Source organism: Rissa tridactyla, chromosome 3 (assembly GCF_028500815.1).
Source record: "Rissa tridactyla isolate bRisTri1 chromosome 3, bRisTri1.patW.cur.20221130, whole genome shotgun sequence".
Classification (NCBI taxonomy): domain Eukaryota; kingdom Metazoa; phylum Chordata; class Aves; order Charadriiformes; family Laridae; genus Rissa; species Rissa tridactyla.
In genome coordinates this window covers 90384887-90400216 of record NC_071468.1, presented here as the reverse complement: position 1 = coordinate 90400216, position 15330 = coordinate 90384887, and the positions used below count along the sequence as shown (strand labels likewise).

Sequence of the window (15330 nt, the reverse complement as noted above, 5' to 3'; positions counted from 1 at the left end):
AACGTCTTTCCTCAGAGGCTGACGCACCTGGTTTCAGATAACGTAGAGGTACTGCTTTCACCTGGAGTGACAAGTCAGCTTGCGGAGTTTGTGTTAGCTTGTTTGGAGCTGCATGGGTGACGCAAGTAATAAGAGAAGAGGACATTTGAGGAAATGTTTCTTTGCTGGTACGGAAATGAAATATGGAAAGACCAAGTATCTCTGGGTTATTTGTCCGCTTGAGTCAGATTTCAGCAGAGTGAATGGTTTGCAAAGGATGATGTGAATGACTGTTTATCAAAATTGACTTCCTTTTTCACATTTTGAAAAAAACGTGAAAAATAAAAAACGTGAAATAAAATAACTAAAAATACATAGGGTTAATGCCTTTAAATTTTCAGTGTTTAAATACTTATATTTGTTTTAGTAATGATTTTCGTATTGTATAAATAAAGACAGGAGATTAAAGCCATGCCATAAAATTTTTAATGTTTGGGGAAATGAATAAATTTTGTTTTATCCTAGTGATGTGTGTATCTTTTTGTCTTAAAAGGCTAGATTTTATTAAAGAAAAAAACCAACAACCCAACCCTTGAAACTCTATCCAAGGCTTGTTTTCCTATCTAATGAACATTAAAGTGCTTTAGGTTTTGCTTTTAAGAATGGATCAGTATTATTATTGTACATGTAAAATCAAAACCATTCCTGAGTAATGAATCTCATTCAGTGAAAATTACCTGTCTCTTTCTTTTATTGTTTTAAGCCATAGTGCTTCAGGATTATGCCTTTAATTCTCAAGGTCTAAATTAAGTGCTTAGAACTGATCATGTTATAGCTGTATTTTACACTTGCTTTTATTAATTCTCTTTTCACTTATGTCATTGTACTCCATTGATAGCAGCATGCTGCCTCTAATTTAATATCTCAATAGTATTTCAGTAGTTTTGTTAGGGTGTCTTATATTCTGAGTTATAGAGGGGCAAGCTAGTGTGGTGGATCTAACATGCTTTTAAAGTCATTCACTTATCACAAATTGATATTAAACAATTAATTTTCATATTTTTTATAAGTTGAAAGTTCATTTTACAGGATTGTTCAAATACACTTCAATTTTTGTGTGATGATATAAAATTACTTACAGAACTAATGTATAAGGTAACTTCAGTGTACTCTGAAAAACCTGTTAATAAAGAATAACATTAGATAAGCCTAGTATGATCTGACTTCTGGGCAATTCTTAATGACCTATTTTTTTATTCTGCTTATATATATTTATGTAGGCTATGTGGTAGAGTTTTAAGCCAGATTTAACTGCATTTCAGTAAATCATGTGTGCTAAAATAGAATAGAAATTCACATGAAGAAAAGGTGACCAATTGAATATTTTGATTTCAATATAAAAATGCTAGGTTTTTAAATTCAATGTGAATTTCTTTTTTTTTTTTTTTCTTCACCCTCCAGTCTCTGCTCTAGTCTTATTTTTCCAGTGTTTTCACATCTTATATCAAATTATCATGTGAGCAAATTAAGTGAAATGTGTTGGTCTGCCAATAGACTTTTGGGGCATTGACAGCTTCCCTGGGCAACCTGTTCCAGTGTCTCACCACCCTCACAGTAAAGAATTTCTTCCTGATATCTAATCTAAATCTCCCCTCTTTCAGTTTGGGGCTGTTACCCCGTGTCCTATCACTACACTCCCAGATAAAGAGTCCCTCCCCATCTCTCCTGTAGGCCCCCTTTAGGTACTGGAAGGCTGCTATAAGGTCTCCCCAGAGCCTTCTCTTCTCCAGGCTGAACAACCCCAACTCCCTCAGCCTGTCCTCATAACATAGGTGCTCCAGCCCTCTGATCATCTCCTTATTATAAAAGTTCTTTCATCTTTCCATGGCATTATTTTCCTTCTCCATCCTATGGATTAGTTTACTGATCTATTTACTCTGTACAAATGTGACTAAATAGCCCTGACAGCCGAAGTTTCTTATTCTGCGTGGGAGAAGCATGGTACTGATGTGACTGGAATCTTCCCCTTCTGTCAGCTCTTCAGGGAAGAGGTGATATCTGCATGAAGCTTTTTGAACTGATTTTTGTTAATTCTTGGCAGTAAAGCCAAGACACAATTGGTGTCTGTCAGAAGGGAGTATAATTTTTAACTTGTTTTTATTGTCCTTGTAATTATCTTCTATAAATATCTTCCCCACTTCTGGGTTTCCTAGAGCATTCTGTCGTTCTGTTACTTGGAATGAAAACCTTCCAGGGCTGGGGCTGTTTTTATGTAGTGACATTGCCAGACACACTGGTGGTACTAGTGAGGAAATAATAGAAATATGCAGACGAGTACCGTTGCTGCAGCACGCTGGTAAAATAAATACTCAGCAAGGATAAATGGCAGCGCTACCAAGTTACTGCCATTTTCACTTCCTGTGCTATTTTTAGTCTGAATGACTTTTGAGCACAGTACCTGTAGAGTTTATTATTTTTCTTCTAGGAGTTATGAAACAAAGTACAGATGACCCATATCTGGAAATTACTGAGATCAGCTTGCTCATATACCTTGGAAACGAGAGCTAGCAGGTTTTTCTGCTTGTAAGATGTTCTCTGATCTGCAAGGTACTTTGCTGTGATTCAGAGTTGATCAGGGTAATAATACTGGATGTGTTTGATATCCAGACAATGAAACCCCACTTTCTTTCAAAAAGCTATGCGATGGTTTTGTTAATCTAGAATTCAGTTTTAATTACTGAGCTGGCTGCAGTGACAATGCTATGCTGGCTGATGTGTGGAGATGAAGGACACGTACTTAAAAGACTTGTAAAACGTACCTCCCTTTAGTATATCATAAATAACGGCTGTGGGTACTGGGCCTGCTCTTACACCTTTCTAAAACCTTTTGTTAGCTTCCCTTTCTCTAGTTCATGAACTTGCAGCTATTGAAATTAGGAGTCTTCGTAGTAATGACTTTCCTAATTATTAATTGATTAGTTTGGTCTTTCTTTTATTAGTTGTTTCTTTGGTGGTTATTTAGTTTTGCTTAATTGATTTCATAGCCGCTGATGTGCACTGTGCTCACTTTTTTCCATCCAATTTGAAGTCTTGGCATATTCGTTCATGATGTGCTCCTACAGAAGCCTACTGTCTATTTCCCAGTGCTCTAAAAGGAAAATTCAATAGCATAATTAGGTTCTCCTGTTGATGTGCTGAGGGAGTATTTTAAATAGGTCTTATGGAGGATATTGTAATGGTGTTTCATCTCCCTCCCTGTCCTCCTTGTTTTTAACTCCATGAACTGAACAATTTTGTCTTCAGCCATCTGTTAGAGTGATGCGTATTTGGAACCTGAAATTACCGTGGCACAGAAATATGTCAGGGCTAACACGACCTTTTTGCACTCCTACAGGGAAGACACAAAACCCAGAATATCTGATTTCCAGTCTTGTGCCTTCAACGGCAGGAACAGTTGTGTTGTTTTTTTTTTTTTTCTCTTGCCTTGGAAACACATCAAATTCTTTAGTAAGCACAGCCTTGCCTTATGAAAGAAGGCTGGTAAGACTGGGCACTGTTTACAGGCAGCATGGGGGAAAAAGACAGTATACTTTCACATAGATGCTCTTGTGGATCTCAGCATGGGGGGAAAAAGACAGTATACTTTCACATAGATGCTCTCGTAGATCTATCTGCTTTTGAGTACGGACAGTTTTTAATGCTTGTAAGTATTCTTTACTTCTCCCACATTAAGCATGAGTGGTATGCATGCTTATCAGAACAAATTATTTTCCTTGAAGTGTTAATAAGAACACTGTAAGTTGCAGAAACTGTTCTTATTTTGCATTTTGTTTCTCCTTGTCTCCCTCTGAGCTGTTACAGGTTAAAGTGAAAGTATCTTTACCTGTAATGGATGTTTATTGTTGCTACATCTAAAAAATCCCATCTAAAGAGCTGTATGCATCTTTGCAGGTGATTTGTTTATAACTTGAGTATTTCTGGGACGGAGTCCTCCACTTTGAGCTGGTGTGTTAAAGGAATTTTTGTTGTTGTTTGTTTGGTTTTTTTTTTAATAGGTAAAGATAGAGTTTTCAACACCCCCTTATGTGAACAAGGAATCGTTGGCTTTGGTATTGGAGTTGCTGTTGCGGGTGCTACAGCCATTGCAGAAATTCAGTTTGCAGATTACATTTTTCCAGCATTTGATCAGGTTAGTACTAATAAATTTGAAAGAAGTAAAAAGAAATCTTATGACTGTTTAAATTACTCTACTATTAGCCTTAATACTTGGTTTGAGTATGTAATTTTTGCAAATATATCCACAGCTGTATTACTAATATTTATGCCTGCTTTAAGTAAACAGGAAGGTACCAAGGCCAGTTTCGTGGCTCATTAAATAATGGAAATTAAAGATGTGTTTTGAAGCAAATGTCTCTTTGTTTGTTTTTATTTTTGGTTTTGTGGCTGTGTTGGCTTCAGCAGCCTTTAATTCCTCAGCTGTGTCTTCCCAACACCATCTCTCCCTTCTCTGTGCTGCTGCAGCCAGCCATGTGTCCACAGGACAAACTACAGATTTGAACTGGGCTGATTGACAGTATGGGAACGGGGAAACAACTGGGTTATATGGGTACTCCTGAGGCCTGGGCATCTAATTTGAACACAAAGTCATTGCCTCATTTGCCTTGGAAAATGTTTGCCTTTCCACTGGCTTATTCCTTTGCTTCTAATTTGGTCCTCTGAATCCCATGCGTGGATGATCTAGTTACATATTCTGTATTGTAGAGGCTTTATGGCAGATAATTAGAAGTATTGGACTGAATGTTACTTTTGTATATAAATCTTCCCAGATTGTTAACGAAGCAGCAAAGTATCGTTACCGCTCTGGAGATCTGTTTAATTGTGGAAACCTCACCATCAGAGCCCCCTGGGGATGTGTGGGTCATGGTGCACTATATCACTCTCAAAGTCCGGAAGCTTTCTTTGCTCACTGTCCAGGAATAAAGGTACAGTAACTCTTATTTTATGAAGATTAATATTTTTTTTAGATTTTTTTTTGGTTTGTTTTTTAATGAACCTGACTAACAGTGAGTCTGGATGCAGCCAGAGAAAGAAGAATGGAAGTCAAAGTTCACAACAAGAAATATGAATATAGTAATGAAAAACTCTTTTAGAAGTTTTCAAGCTATAAAACTTGCACTGTGTTAAGAGTTGGAGAATTTATAGCCATTATTGCAGCAATATTTAGTAGATAAAGCATTTTGTATTTATGTGCTTTCTTGCACTAAAAGCATACGTTTTACATCTGTTCTGTGTCCAGTATAATACAGAAACTAAAAACGAACGCTAATAAATAGTACTTTCTTTTTTCTTTTCTTTTCTGCATCTGTCTTAAGTGCATTACCAAATTCATTTATATGGATGACAGTGACAGGCAGTGAGCACAAACTGAAACACAAGAGATTCTGTCTGACCATAAGGAAGCACTTGGCACAGGTTGCTCAGAGAGATTGTGGAGCCTCCATCCTTGAAGGCATTCAGAAGTTGCCTGCATGTGGCCTTGGGCAACCGGCTCAAGGTGGCCCTGCTTGAGCAGGGGGTTGGGCCAAATGACTTCTGGAGGTCCCTGCCACCTGAACTGTTGTGATTCTGTGAATGTTAACTTTAGGAAATTTTTCTGTGTGAGATGGTGGCATCCCTTGAAGCAGAGATTCATAGCATTTAGATGGATAACTTCTTTCCTGCAGAAGAGGGAGGGGCGGGATCTAGCAATCTCAGGTTAATAAAGCCCTGTTTGTCAGCTCTCCATTGTTTTGTGAGTAAATTTTTGTCTATGGACATGTACTTCTGGTTTAACTGGCATCCAGTCCATTGAGAAATGACTCATAGATTGATTGATGTGGAGGACTGAAGCAAACCCAGTATTTGTTGCTGAAGACACATGTTCATTGTTTATCTGGTGTTTAAACTATTGTCTATACATGATTTTGGTGTTCTAAGACTTCAGATGTTACTCATTTGCGGGGAGGTCATAGCCATTCTTCTACTTGTTTCTCTTTGCTTAAATAAAAAATCTTGTTGTTCACATTTCCTCTCATAGTTGAGAAACAGAACACATTTTTGTCTTTGGGTGTTCTTTCTGATCTTTGAGGTGTTCCTATTCTGAACTTGAACATATTTCCTGATACAGACAAAAGCAATCTACAAAGTCTTTTGCCAGGTAATTGAATCAAATGGTTTATTGAGCTTGTTTAAAAACTAGAGTAGTTTATTATCATGTGGAAGCACAAGATAACTTATATGATTAAGATACTGATGCCAGGTCTAGCCAACCTATTCTGATCTTGTTGGCCAATCTTAAATAACCAAGAGCTGAGATTTAGTGGTCTACTGATTAAAACTCTTTCTAATTCATAGCAACCTAGTACTACTATGCTTAGTCTCCTGAATAAGTTAGTAAGTCAGAATTTTGTTTTATCACTCCAGATAATTTAATTTCTTTTCCCTTATCTCTGATCTTTCTTCCGTCTGGTTTTTCACATTCTTTCAGTTTTCCTCAGTTAAAGTGCTAAAATAGGTTGCTACCACTAACAGCTGTCACCTCGATTAAGAGTATTGAGCACATAAAACTCTGTGGAACTGATGGAACAATATACTAGTTTTTGATCCACAGAGAAGTATTTTAGACTCTATCTTTTGAATCTTGTATCTTTGAGAAAACAATGTTGTTCCTTTAATGTTTTTTGCAAAGCTGTTCATTGATGCAGTTAATAGTGTTTAAGGCTTTATTTTCAAGGTTGCAGGTCTTTTTTTGAATGAACCCAAACCCAGCCCTTAACGTATGAATCCAGAAACAAATACGAACTTGTGGTTAAAGTGCATTTGCAAAAGTCTCAAATCTACGCATAATTTCTCCAAATTACAGGAGGAAAGGCTGTGTGTTACAAGCTGGGAGGGGTAGGATTGATCTTTGGGGAGAATGGTTTTCAAAACTGCCCTCTCTTTAAACTCTGTGGCAGGTTCATGACTTAGAATTTCTATTTTGTGGGTTTTTTTTAAGTGAAAGGTGAGGTTTGGATTTCCCAAGCAAAAGGGAGTTGTGCAACTTTGGCTGTTTAAAGGAAGGACTGTAATCATTAGTGCTTAAGACAAGGCTTGTTGGAGTGACAAGGACATTGTCTACAGTTTTGATGATGTATGTCTTAGAAGATCAGACTGTTTTCCAAAATTACTGTACTGACTCTCTCTATTCCATTGTAAGACTGCTACAGACTATTTGCCGTCATGGCTAGAAGCTTTCTTTTCATTTCCAGCCTAAATTTGTTCCTGACTAACTTGTATGTTTAACTTATCTGTCCTTCATCTTCCCTTTCATATGCTAAGAGTTTTCCCTTTAGTCTTTGTTGTGTTAGACTAAACAAATCATACTGACAGAGATGTTAACAATTTCTGAAGCTCTTTTGGCACCTGTTCCATTCATTGATATAGTTGATATAGTCATGAAGTATTCCAACTGAGTTTCTAGCATTGATTTTTGCAATAGCACTAACACTGCCTTGGCTATATTATGCTTTTTTAGGGCTATGCTGTGAAGTGTCCTGGTTGTCCTTTGAGCAGATAATAAATTCAGATCTGAATTTCTACTGCTAAGTTCTAAATTTATAACAAAAATGTGTGGCTTAAATGCATGACTTTTCAGTATGTATTGTTCAGTTCGCTTTGGCTTTTGTCAGTCGTGTTCTCAATGTGAACTAGGTCTTTTTGGTATCATCCTCTGTAGTGGTAGTGACTCTCAGCTTTTGAATCGGTTTCATTACCTTGTTCTGACTTAACATAGTAAATGAATAACATAAATAAAGCCTGTCCTAAAAATGGTCCCTAACGAACTGCACTAGTAACATCCATCAGTTGGGTAACTTCCCATGTGTCTGTTGCCAAATGCTTCGGTGAAATATTAATAGACTACATCTCCCTTGTTTAGAAAAATCACTTACCAGTGATTACATCTGGAGGCCTTGCTGAGTTTCTCTTTGCTTGATAATAGTTTCAGGTATTTTTTTGGTATTTGTTCATTTCATTTCAAAATGAACAAATTTCAGGCTTCCACTACAAGCAAAGGAAGTCAACTTTAAATAGCTGTTTCCTTTTTTAGTCTTCAAAACTTGCTGGACTAAGTCTGAATACCTTCCATGCCTGCTCTGGTGGATCTTTACCCAAGGAACTGAGGATCACTTAACTGAATTTTTTTGTCATATATAAACTATTTTGTCATATATAAACTAAACATATAAACTAACATTTAATTTATTTTTTTTTACCTGTCTGACTTCCTTCTGTTCCCTCTACCTCAAAATGTTATTAGGATATTAGTTCTACCTTATTGGAGAGGAGTCCATTAGTATTTAAGTCATGGTGTAGAGGGAAGTATTCAAGCGTTGTGAATGAACAAAATAAAATTCATTTGGAATGTGCGTTAGTAACTTAGCACTGATGTTAATTCCCTTTGTAAGAACTGCTCAACCTGTACGTAGTTTTATTTAAAGCAAATAATTGCTTGTTTTTTAATATTAGTTGAGGAAACTTGTAGCAGCATTGCAGTTTAAATGAACTGTTTTAAAAATATTTTTACAGATTGTTATTCCAAGGAGTCCTCTTCAGGCCAAAGGACTGCTGCTGTCATGCATAGAGGATAAAAATCCATGCATATTCTTTGAACCTAAAATACTTTACAGAGCTGCAGGTAAAGATTTATATGCTTTATTTTTCAATAAAGCAAAAGGTTTGTTTTTTTTTTCCCCATATATTTTGACAGTCACAGCTTAAATCGATACTGTAGCAGAAGTCTTGACTTGGACTTGTTTTGTCTCTAGCTACGTTTGGGGGTTATGCTTTTAGAGGAATTGTGAAAACTGAATAAGATCTCTAAATTTGGCTGCAAAGATAGATGAGCATTTACAGTCTGATTCATACTTAGTCAACTTTGGAAGTGGAATGCTTTGTACAGTTTTGGGTTAAAATAAAAAAGAAATAGAACTAAGAGGTGTTAGCCTTTATCAAATTGCAATATAAACTTGACAGAAGTTAAGCTGGTTTCTTTCTGGTAAGTCTAGGTATTAAAATAAGTTTCCAACTTGGTTTTTCCGAAAGAACTGAACATCACTATTTTCACAAAGTTAAAATGGCATTGAAGTGCCTAATTTCAAAAATCTTGAAAATCTACGCCTTTAGATTTTAATCTTCTCTGGAAGGAAGTGTGATTGTCATTACTTTTTTCATTTGTTTTGGTCATAGTGAACTTTTTTGGTTCAAAGAAGTTTTAACAGCTATCATTATGCATAACATATGAGAACAGAGTAATTTGAAGATGATTGTACTTGAGTTGGTTGTAAAAATTAGCTTATTACTTTTTTGGACTAGAGAAACTGGACTGAACAGGTAGTGGGTAAAAACAAATTTTGGATGTGGAGACAGGCAGAGTGATTGGGTGAGCAACTGATAAAATAGAACTCAAGTCATCACTTCCTTTCAGTGTTTCTATGTCATATAGCTTTATCAGCTATGCTTGAATATGTCAATCCAATTTATAAGTTGACTCTGTATGTGGACTGAAGTTGAGTGAAGGACAAAATGTTTGCATTTTACTTTGGACCTTTTAACAGCACTTTTCCATCAGTGCATCCATTTTGTTGGTAAATTTATTGTCTTCCTAGAGAAGAAAACCAAAGAATAACAAGGAAAATATATAGAAAGTAGACATCAAAGCTACAAAAAAATAACAGAATAACTTAAGAAAAAACGGAATGTTTACTGGGGAAACAGCTTATTTGCAGTTTCAAAAAACCCCCAGAATTCCCGTTAGCAATGTATTTTTAAAAGTGCAACTATTTTTGGTGTGGTGTGATGTACCCAAAGGGTTTTGCATTCCTTAAATGCAGTGTGGTTTGAGAGCTTACTGAAATTTAGCAACAAACACTTCTGACTCTTCATTTAGATGAAGTAGTTTGGAAAATGAACTTGAGTATTAGAGTCCTGTTACACAAAGAAAAAAAAAAGTTTAAAATTCCTATGTCTTTAAAACAACCCTTTCATTCATTCTTGTCCAGTATTTACAAGTCAAAAATACAGACTGTAGAGTTAATAAAATACTTGCTTTCCTAGTGGAATGAATGACCGCACATCAATATCACACAGCTTTTGAGAACATGGGGAGGTTTTTGTGTTTGAGGAAATGACTTGTAAAGCAATTGATCCAGTGAACATAAAACAGCCTTGTGATTGAAATCTTGAGTAAAGATGTGCCGAAATAGTGGTTAATGTGGTTTATATGCTGGTCAATAGCCAACCACTGTGTTACTGCAAGATGATGTTGGTAGTTTCTGAAAGACTCTGGTTTCCTCCTATATTCTGATGGCCTGATTTTCAGAGACATTACTTAAATTTTTGTCTTAAAATTTCTAAGAACGTCAGTTCAGTGATCTAGGCTGAAATTTATAGTACATTGGTGTCAACATGTGACGGGGATGATTATGACAGGTAACTTCTTTCATTTTGAGACAATTTTGAGTGGACTTTTTATTATTTCTACAACATATTTTATTATGTGGAAGAGTTTTGATGTTCCTTTTATTTTCATTGAAAACCTTTCCCTCTGGCATAATTAGTTCATCATCTTAACTGTTTAGCTGTCCTTTGTAGCTTGGGTCAGCTTCAACTGGGAGAGCGGCGTCTGTGAATTTCTCCTAGAAAATTAATCTTGTAGAGTTCCTTCTTATGCTGCTGGCCACTGTCAGGGTTTCTTGAACTTCCACCACAGAAACTAAGTGGCCTGGTGAATTCATAAATGGAACCAGGGTCATCACGATTGTTTGGTCCAGAGGCAGCAGCAGTAAGACACAAGCCTGATAAATAAGAACAAGATAAATGGTGGAAAGAAGGATTTTTAAAATGCAACTGTCTTGTGTTTTGAGTAGAACAAATTTTCGTAATATCCCATATGAGTGTGTTGATTCTAGCAGGAGAAAGAAGATAGTACAGATTCAGAAATTCATTTACATAGTAAGCTTGAACTATGTATGTATTTTTTGTTTCTTTCCATTAGTGTCTTAAAATGCTACAGGGTCTTCCCAAGGCTTCCTTCTTTTTTTTTCCTTTTTCCTTTTCTGGGAGGCACGGTGGGGGGAGTTAATGATTTCTACTGGAAACTTCCACTTTAACATTGATACATTTTTAGGGGAAAGACAGGATATTAAGAATATAATGTGGTATAAAACACCACCCAAGATTTCAGATACTGTTTTTCGAGGCAAAAAATAATTTTCTTTATACCCATGATGATGGCTAAGGCATTGAATAATGAAATGATATTGCCCCTACCATAAGATTTTTTTTTTGTTCTAGCTTTATGTGAATAGACATGTTTATTGCAGAGAGCTCCATGACTGATGTTACAGTGGGTGTGTAGGGACTTCATTGAAAAATTAAGGTGTCAAAGACGATAATGGGAAGTAGTGTTTTCTCTCTGTAAAATTAATGTAGGCATTTGAGCTTCATCATTCTCCTCTGATGGAATTTTCTTTCTCCCTATGAGGGCTCTAAATAGCTATCCATGATACTTTGTTAAGAGTTGTTAGTATCTTTGAAATTTCAGCTGAAAATAAGCTATAGATGGGGTAGTCTTTAAAACATGGGATATCTGTCCTCGTTCACGTGGGTTGAAGCTACTAATGCTTTATTTAAAACAATCAAACCAAACAAAAAAACCCCACAAACCAAACAAGAAAAGACAAAAACCCCAACCAAACAAAAAACTATGCCCTCTGCTTCTGCCCCCGGGTCGTTGAAATGAGCTGTTGGGTGCTAGTGATGGATGACAATATATATCTAGCTTGGGGTTTATAACCTGAAGGTGCTTTTTGAGAATGTTAAGCAGGGTGCCAGGTTATTGCTGTTTTATGGAAGCTCTTGTGCAGAACCAGCCTTGTGATTTTGCATCTGATACATACCTCCAAGGAGCCATATAGGCCAACCAATTGCTTTCAAGGATTATTTTTTAATTTTTTTTTTTGCTCGTTAATGATGAGGCAGGCTTTTTGATATTCAAGCATAGATTTTTTTCATAACAGTAAAGACATTGTAGAAAAAAAAAAAAGAATCTTCATATGTTTTGAAACATAAGTCTGGTCTCCAAGGTAAATCAGAACCGAAGCACAAAATATTTCAGTGTGACTATCACATGGGTATTGTCATTGCTTGCTATTTTTTTGGAATAATGAATTTAGCTGGATGTGTTCCCAAATGAATACAGACTTGCTTATTCAAATATGCTGTATACTTAATCAGATGTGAGGTTATTAAATGAACATTCATTTCTATGTGAATATTTGCTATCCAAACATGCCTTTGCTCACATAAGAAAGAAGAATAAAATTAGGTCTTAAATCTTCACCTTAGTCATCCCTGGGAAAAAGGTGGAAATTGAAGCAGCATTGCCTTATGTTCACCACATTCACACTGTGATGAACTGAGGAGGAAAGGCAACTTCTGAAGTGAAGAACAGCTTTGCAAGAATGTTTTCAAGACATTTTCGAGTTTGTTCAAAAAGTAACTCACACCTTAGATATCCAAGAGCCCTAGCAATACCGAAAGGAGGGAGTGGACTTAAAGCTAAGATCATAAACTGCCTGGGTGTCTGTTAATACTGACTTTTAAAAATTACAGAACACAACTACCTGCTTTGCTTGAATGAAATACAGTTGATAAGCTTCATATTCTGCGTTACCTCTGACGTGCAAACAATTTGAAATAGTCCTTATATACAGATACATGTGTTTATGTATAGGTATATATAACGTTATCTATGTGCGTATATAAGTTTATATAGATATATATGTACGTAAGACATATATCATTAAGCAGTAACTAGATTGGAAAGGAAAAAGCAGCATACTTAGCATGCATAGTTGTAGCTAGTAATCGCAGATTTCTTCTTCCCATCCTCTGAAGCAGGACTTCAGAGGCCTGTTTGAAGCCCAGAGGCAGGACTGCCTGTTTCTCTTGCATAGTCACCCCCTTTACTAACAGTTCATTTAGCAGAGGACTTACTGTTCCTCAGTGTGCCTGGGCTCTGTGGAGTGCTAACCCTTACTCTTTGTTTATTTGTTTGGACAGTTATGGCAGTGCCACTAGCTGCGCATATGTGGAGTGGAGAATGACAAGTGTTTCTCCCCCTCAACAGCTCTTTTCCTTTCAAAACTCTGTGGAGTGAAGGATCTTAGCCAGTCTAGCAGCCCTGTGTGGTTCCCACAGGGGACAGAACAGCCTTTTACTTGCCTCACTCCAGTCCTTCCTGGTAGCTGGTGTTTGGGACACATGCTGTTCCCACCCCACCAGCTGCTGGCCAAGATCCCCACTTGCTCCTGTAGCTCACATCACAGGCCCAGGGTATCTGCAACCTGGTTTGACTCCTGTTGCTGGCCAAGCGTCTTGTCACCTCATCCTGGTCTCACCAGCAGCCGGCACTTAGTCGTTGGAGCACATACCCCTGCACAGGACAGGATTTCAAAAGAAGCTAGGGCAGACCACCATGATCAGGGCTCAGTCAGACCAACATGCTGACCGGCCCTGTTTTATGTGCAACTTGCCCCTTCTATACCCCTTTCTATTCCTCACCTTGTTCCTCCCCAACCCCCTTCACCTTCACATGCCCTCATCAGCTGGTGTAGTTCCACTCACTCCCCTCCAATACCCTGGACCCTCAGGTTTGCATGCTTATCAGTTGCAAGTCCTGGTTTGCCCATAGTTTCTTGATAGCCCTTCATTCAGTGTTCCCGATCAGGTTCATTTCTTATCTTTGTCTCTGTTATGTTTGTCTTCAGGTTTGTGTCTCTGTATGTTTTGTTTATAGCTTCTCCTTTATCATCCCATTTGACAAGGCTTTCCATCAGATAACCTTACTTAAAGAAACACTCCCACATTCCCCATACTCTTAGCAATAAGTGGGACTGGGCAGGTTTGGTTCTTGTTACTGCCTCCTTCATCATTTTTTGGTTAGGTTTGTGTCCCTGTGTGTTCTTCCTTATGGCTTCTCCCTCTTCCTATTATCCGCTTTTGCATTGAAAAGATCCTTGTCCAGACACCCTTAAGGGAGCAGATGCTCTCTCCTTCCACATAACCTTGCAGTGGTCATCAGAAGTTTTGTGTGTGTTAATTTGCCTTGTATAAAATTAGAAAGGAGTGAAGAAATGTAAGCCTTTCTGGGTACAAGTCCAGAGTTAAATATACAAGTACACACATACAGAGAGAATTCTGTTGCTGGTTAACTTATGAGATTATAATATTATTGAAAGTGCTGTGGTGACGTCCCCCTAAATGTCAGAGATACTAAGAAAATATCTGAATTAAAAAGGAAAAGGAGGCTTTGATTTATAAAAAGGAGCTAACAGCCTGTGTGGTGTCAAGAGCACATAATGATTATGAATCAAAGGAGAAGATGAGTCACCTTGACATTATCAGGTTCAGACATCTTGTGGAGAACCTACTCTGATGTTTTTTGACCTTTTCAGTTTCATTTAATTGTAGTATATATGACATTGGTGGTGTAGAAATAAATACGGCTTGCATCAGTGGTTGTTATAGAGACAAGCCAGGTAAAATGAGAAAACATGTGTTTTCTTTCTGCTGCACAGACTGCTCTTTTAGAAAAAGCAACAGATGGTGCAGCCTCTTAAATGAACTTGTGATGGCCCTTTTACTCTGATAGTTACAAGTTTTTGTTAATTGCTTTATTTGAAATGTGTATTTGAAATATTTGATTTAAAATATTTTATTTATATCTTTAGTAATAGAGGTATGAGCTGCTTTGTGTATAAACATTGTTGTCCTGGTTTGGTTAATTATTATGGAAGAATATGCATAGAATAATTTTATATGATGCTTTTAATCATTTTAGTGGAGGGAGGAGTTTTTGCAAAGGCATTTGAATAAAATCCTGCCAAATCTGGACTGCCCTATGAATTTTTGACAAGCTGAATTTTGTATTTGAAAGTGTCAGGAATTTTAGATGAGCTCATCCAACGGGCATCTTGCTGCAGAATAGTTTAGCTATAATAAGAAATTAGTTAATTTGTGTAATTGTATGTTATATTTAATTTCCCTTAGTGGATAAAACCATAACACAGAGAAGGAGCTCTTTTTGTATCATGTACACCTTCCAGTTTTTCCTCTGGTGCATCCCCCTGTTGCTTCAAACCCTTCTGATTCGTGTCAGTTCCCTAGGTTTCCACTCAAAGGTCCGGTGGCACCTTTATAAAGTTCTTGTTCTCCAGGTTTCATGTAGATGACAATCCCATGAAAAAGACAGTTATACGATGCCAATTA

The 15330-nt window shown here is 37.0% G+C and overlaps 1 protein-coding gene across 2 annotated transcripts in view; it reads left to right on the top strand.

Annotated features, from left to right (window-relative positions):
• BCKDHB (branched chain keto acid dehydrogenase E1 subunit beta) overlaps nt 1-15330 on the top strand; it is a 129570-nt gene that overhangs the window by 21368 nt on the left and 92872 nt on the right. For both annotated transcript variants that reach the window (XM_054194497.1, XM_054194496.1), the window contains exons 4-6: nt 4035-4168; nt 4806-4961; nt 8587-8695. In XM_054194497.1, the coding sequence (XP_054050472.1) occupies nt 4035-4168; nt 4806-4961; nt 8587-8695 (399 nt within the window). The remainder of the gene's footprint in view (nt 1-4034; nt 4169-4805; nt 4962-8586; nt 8696-15330) is intronic.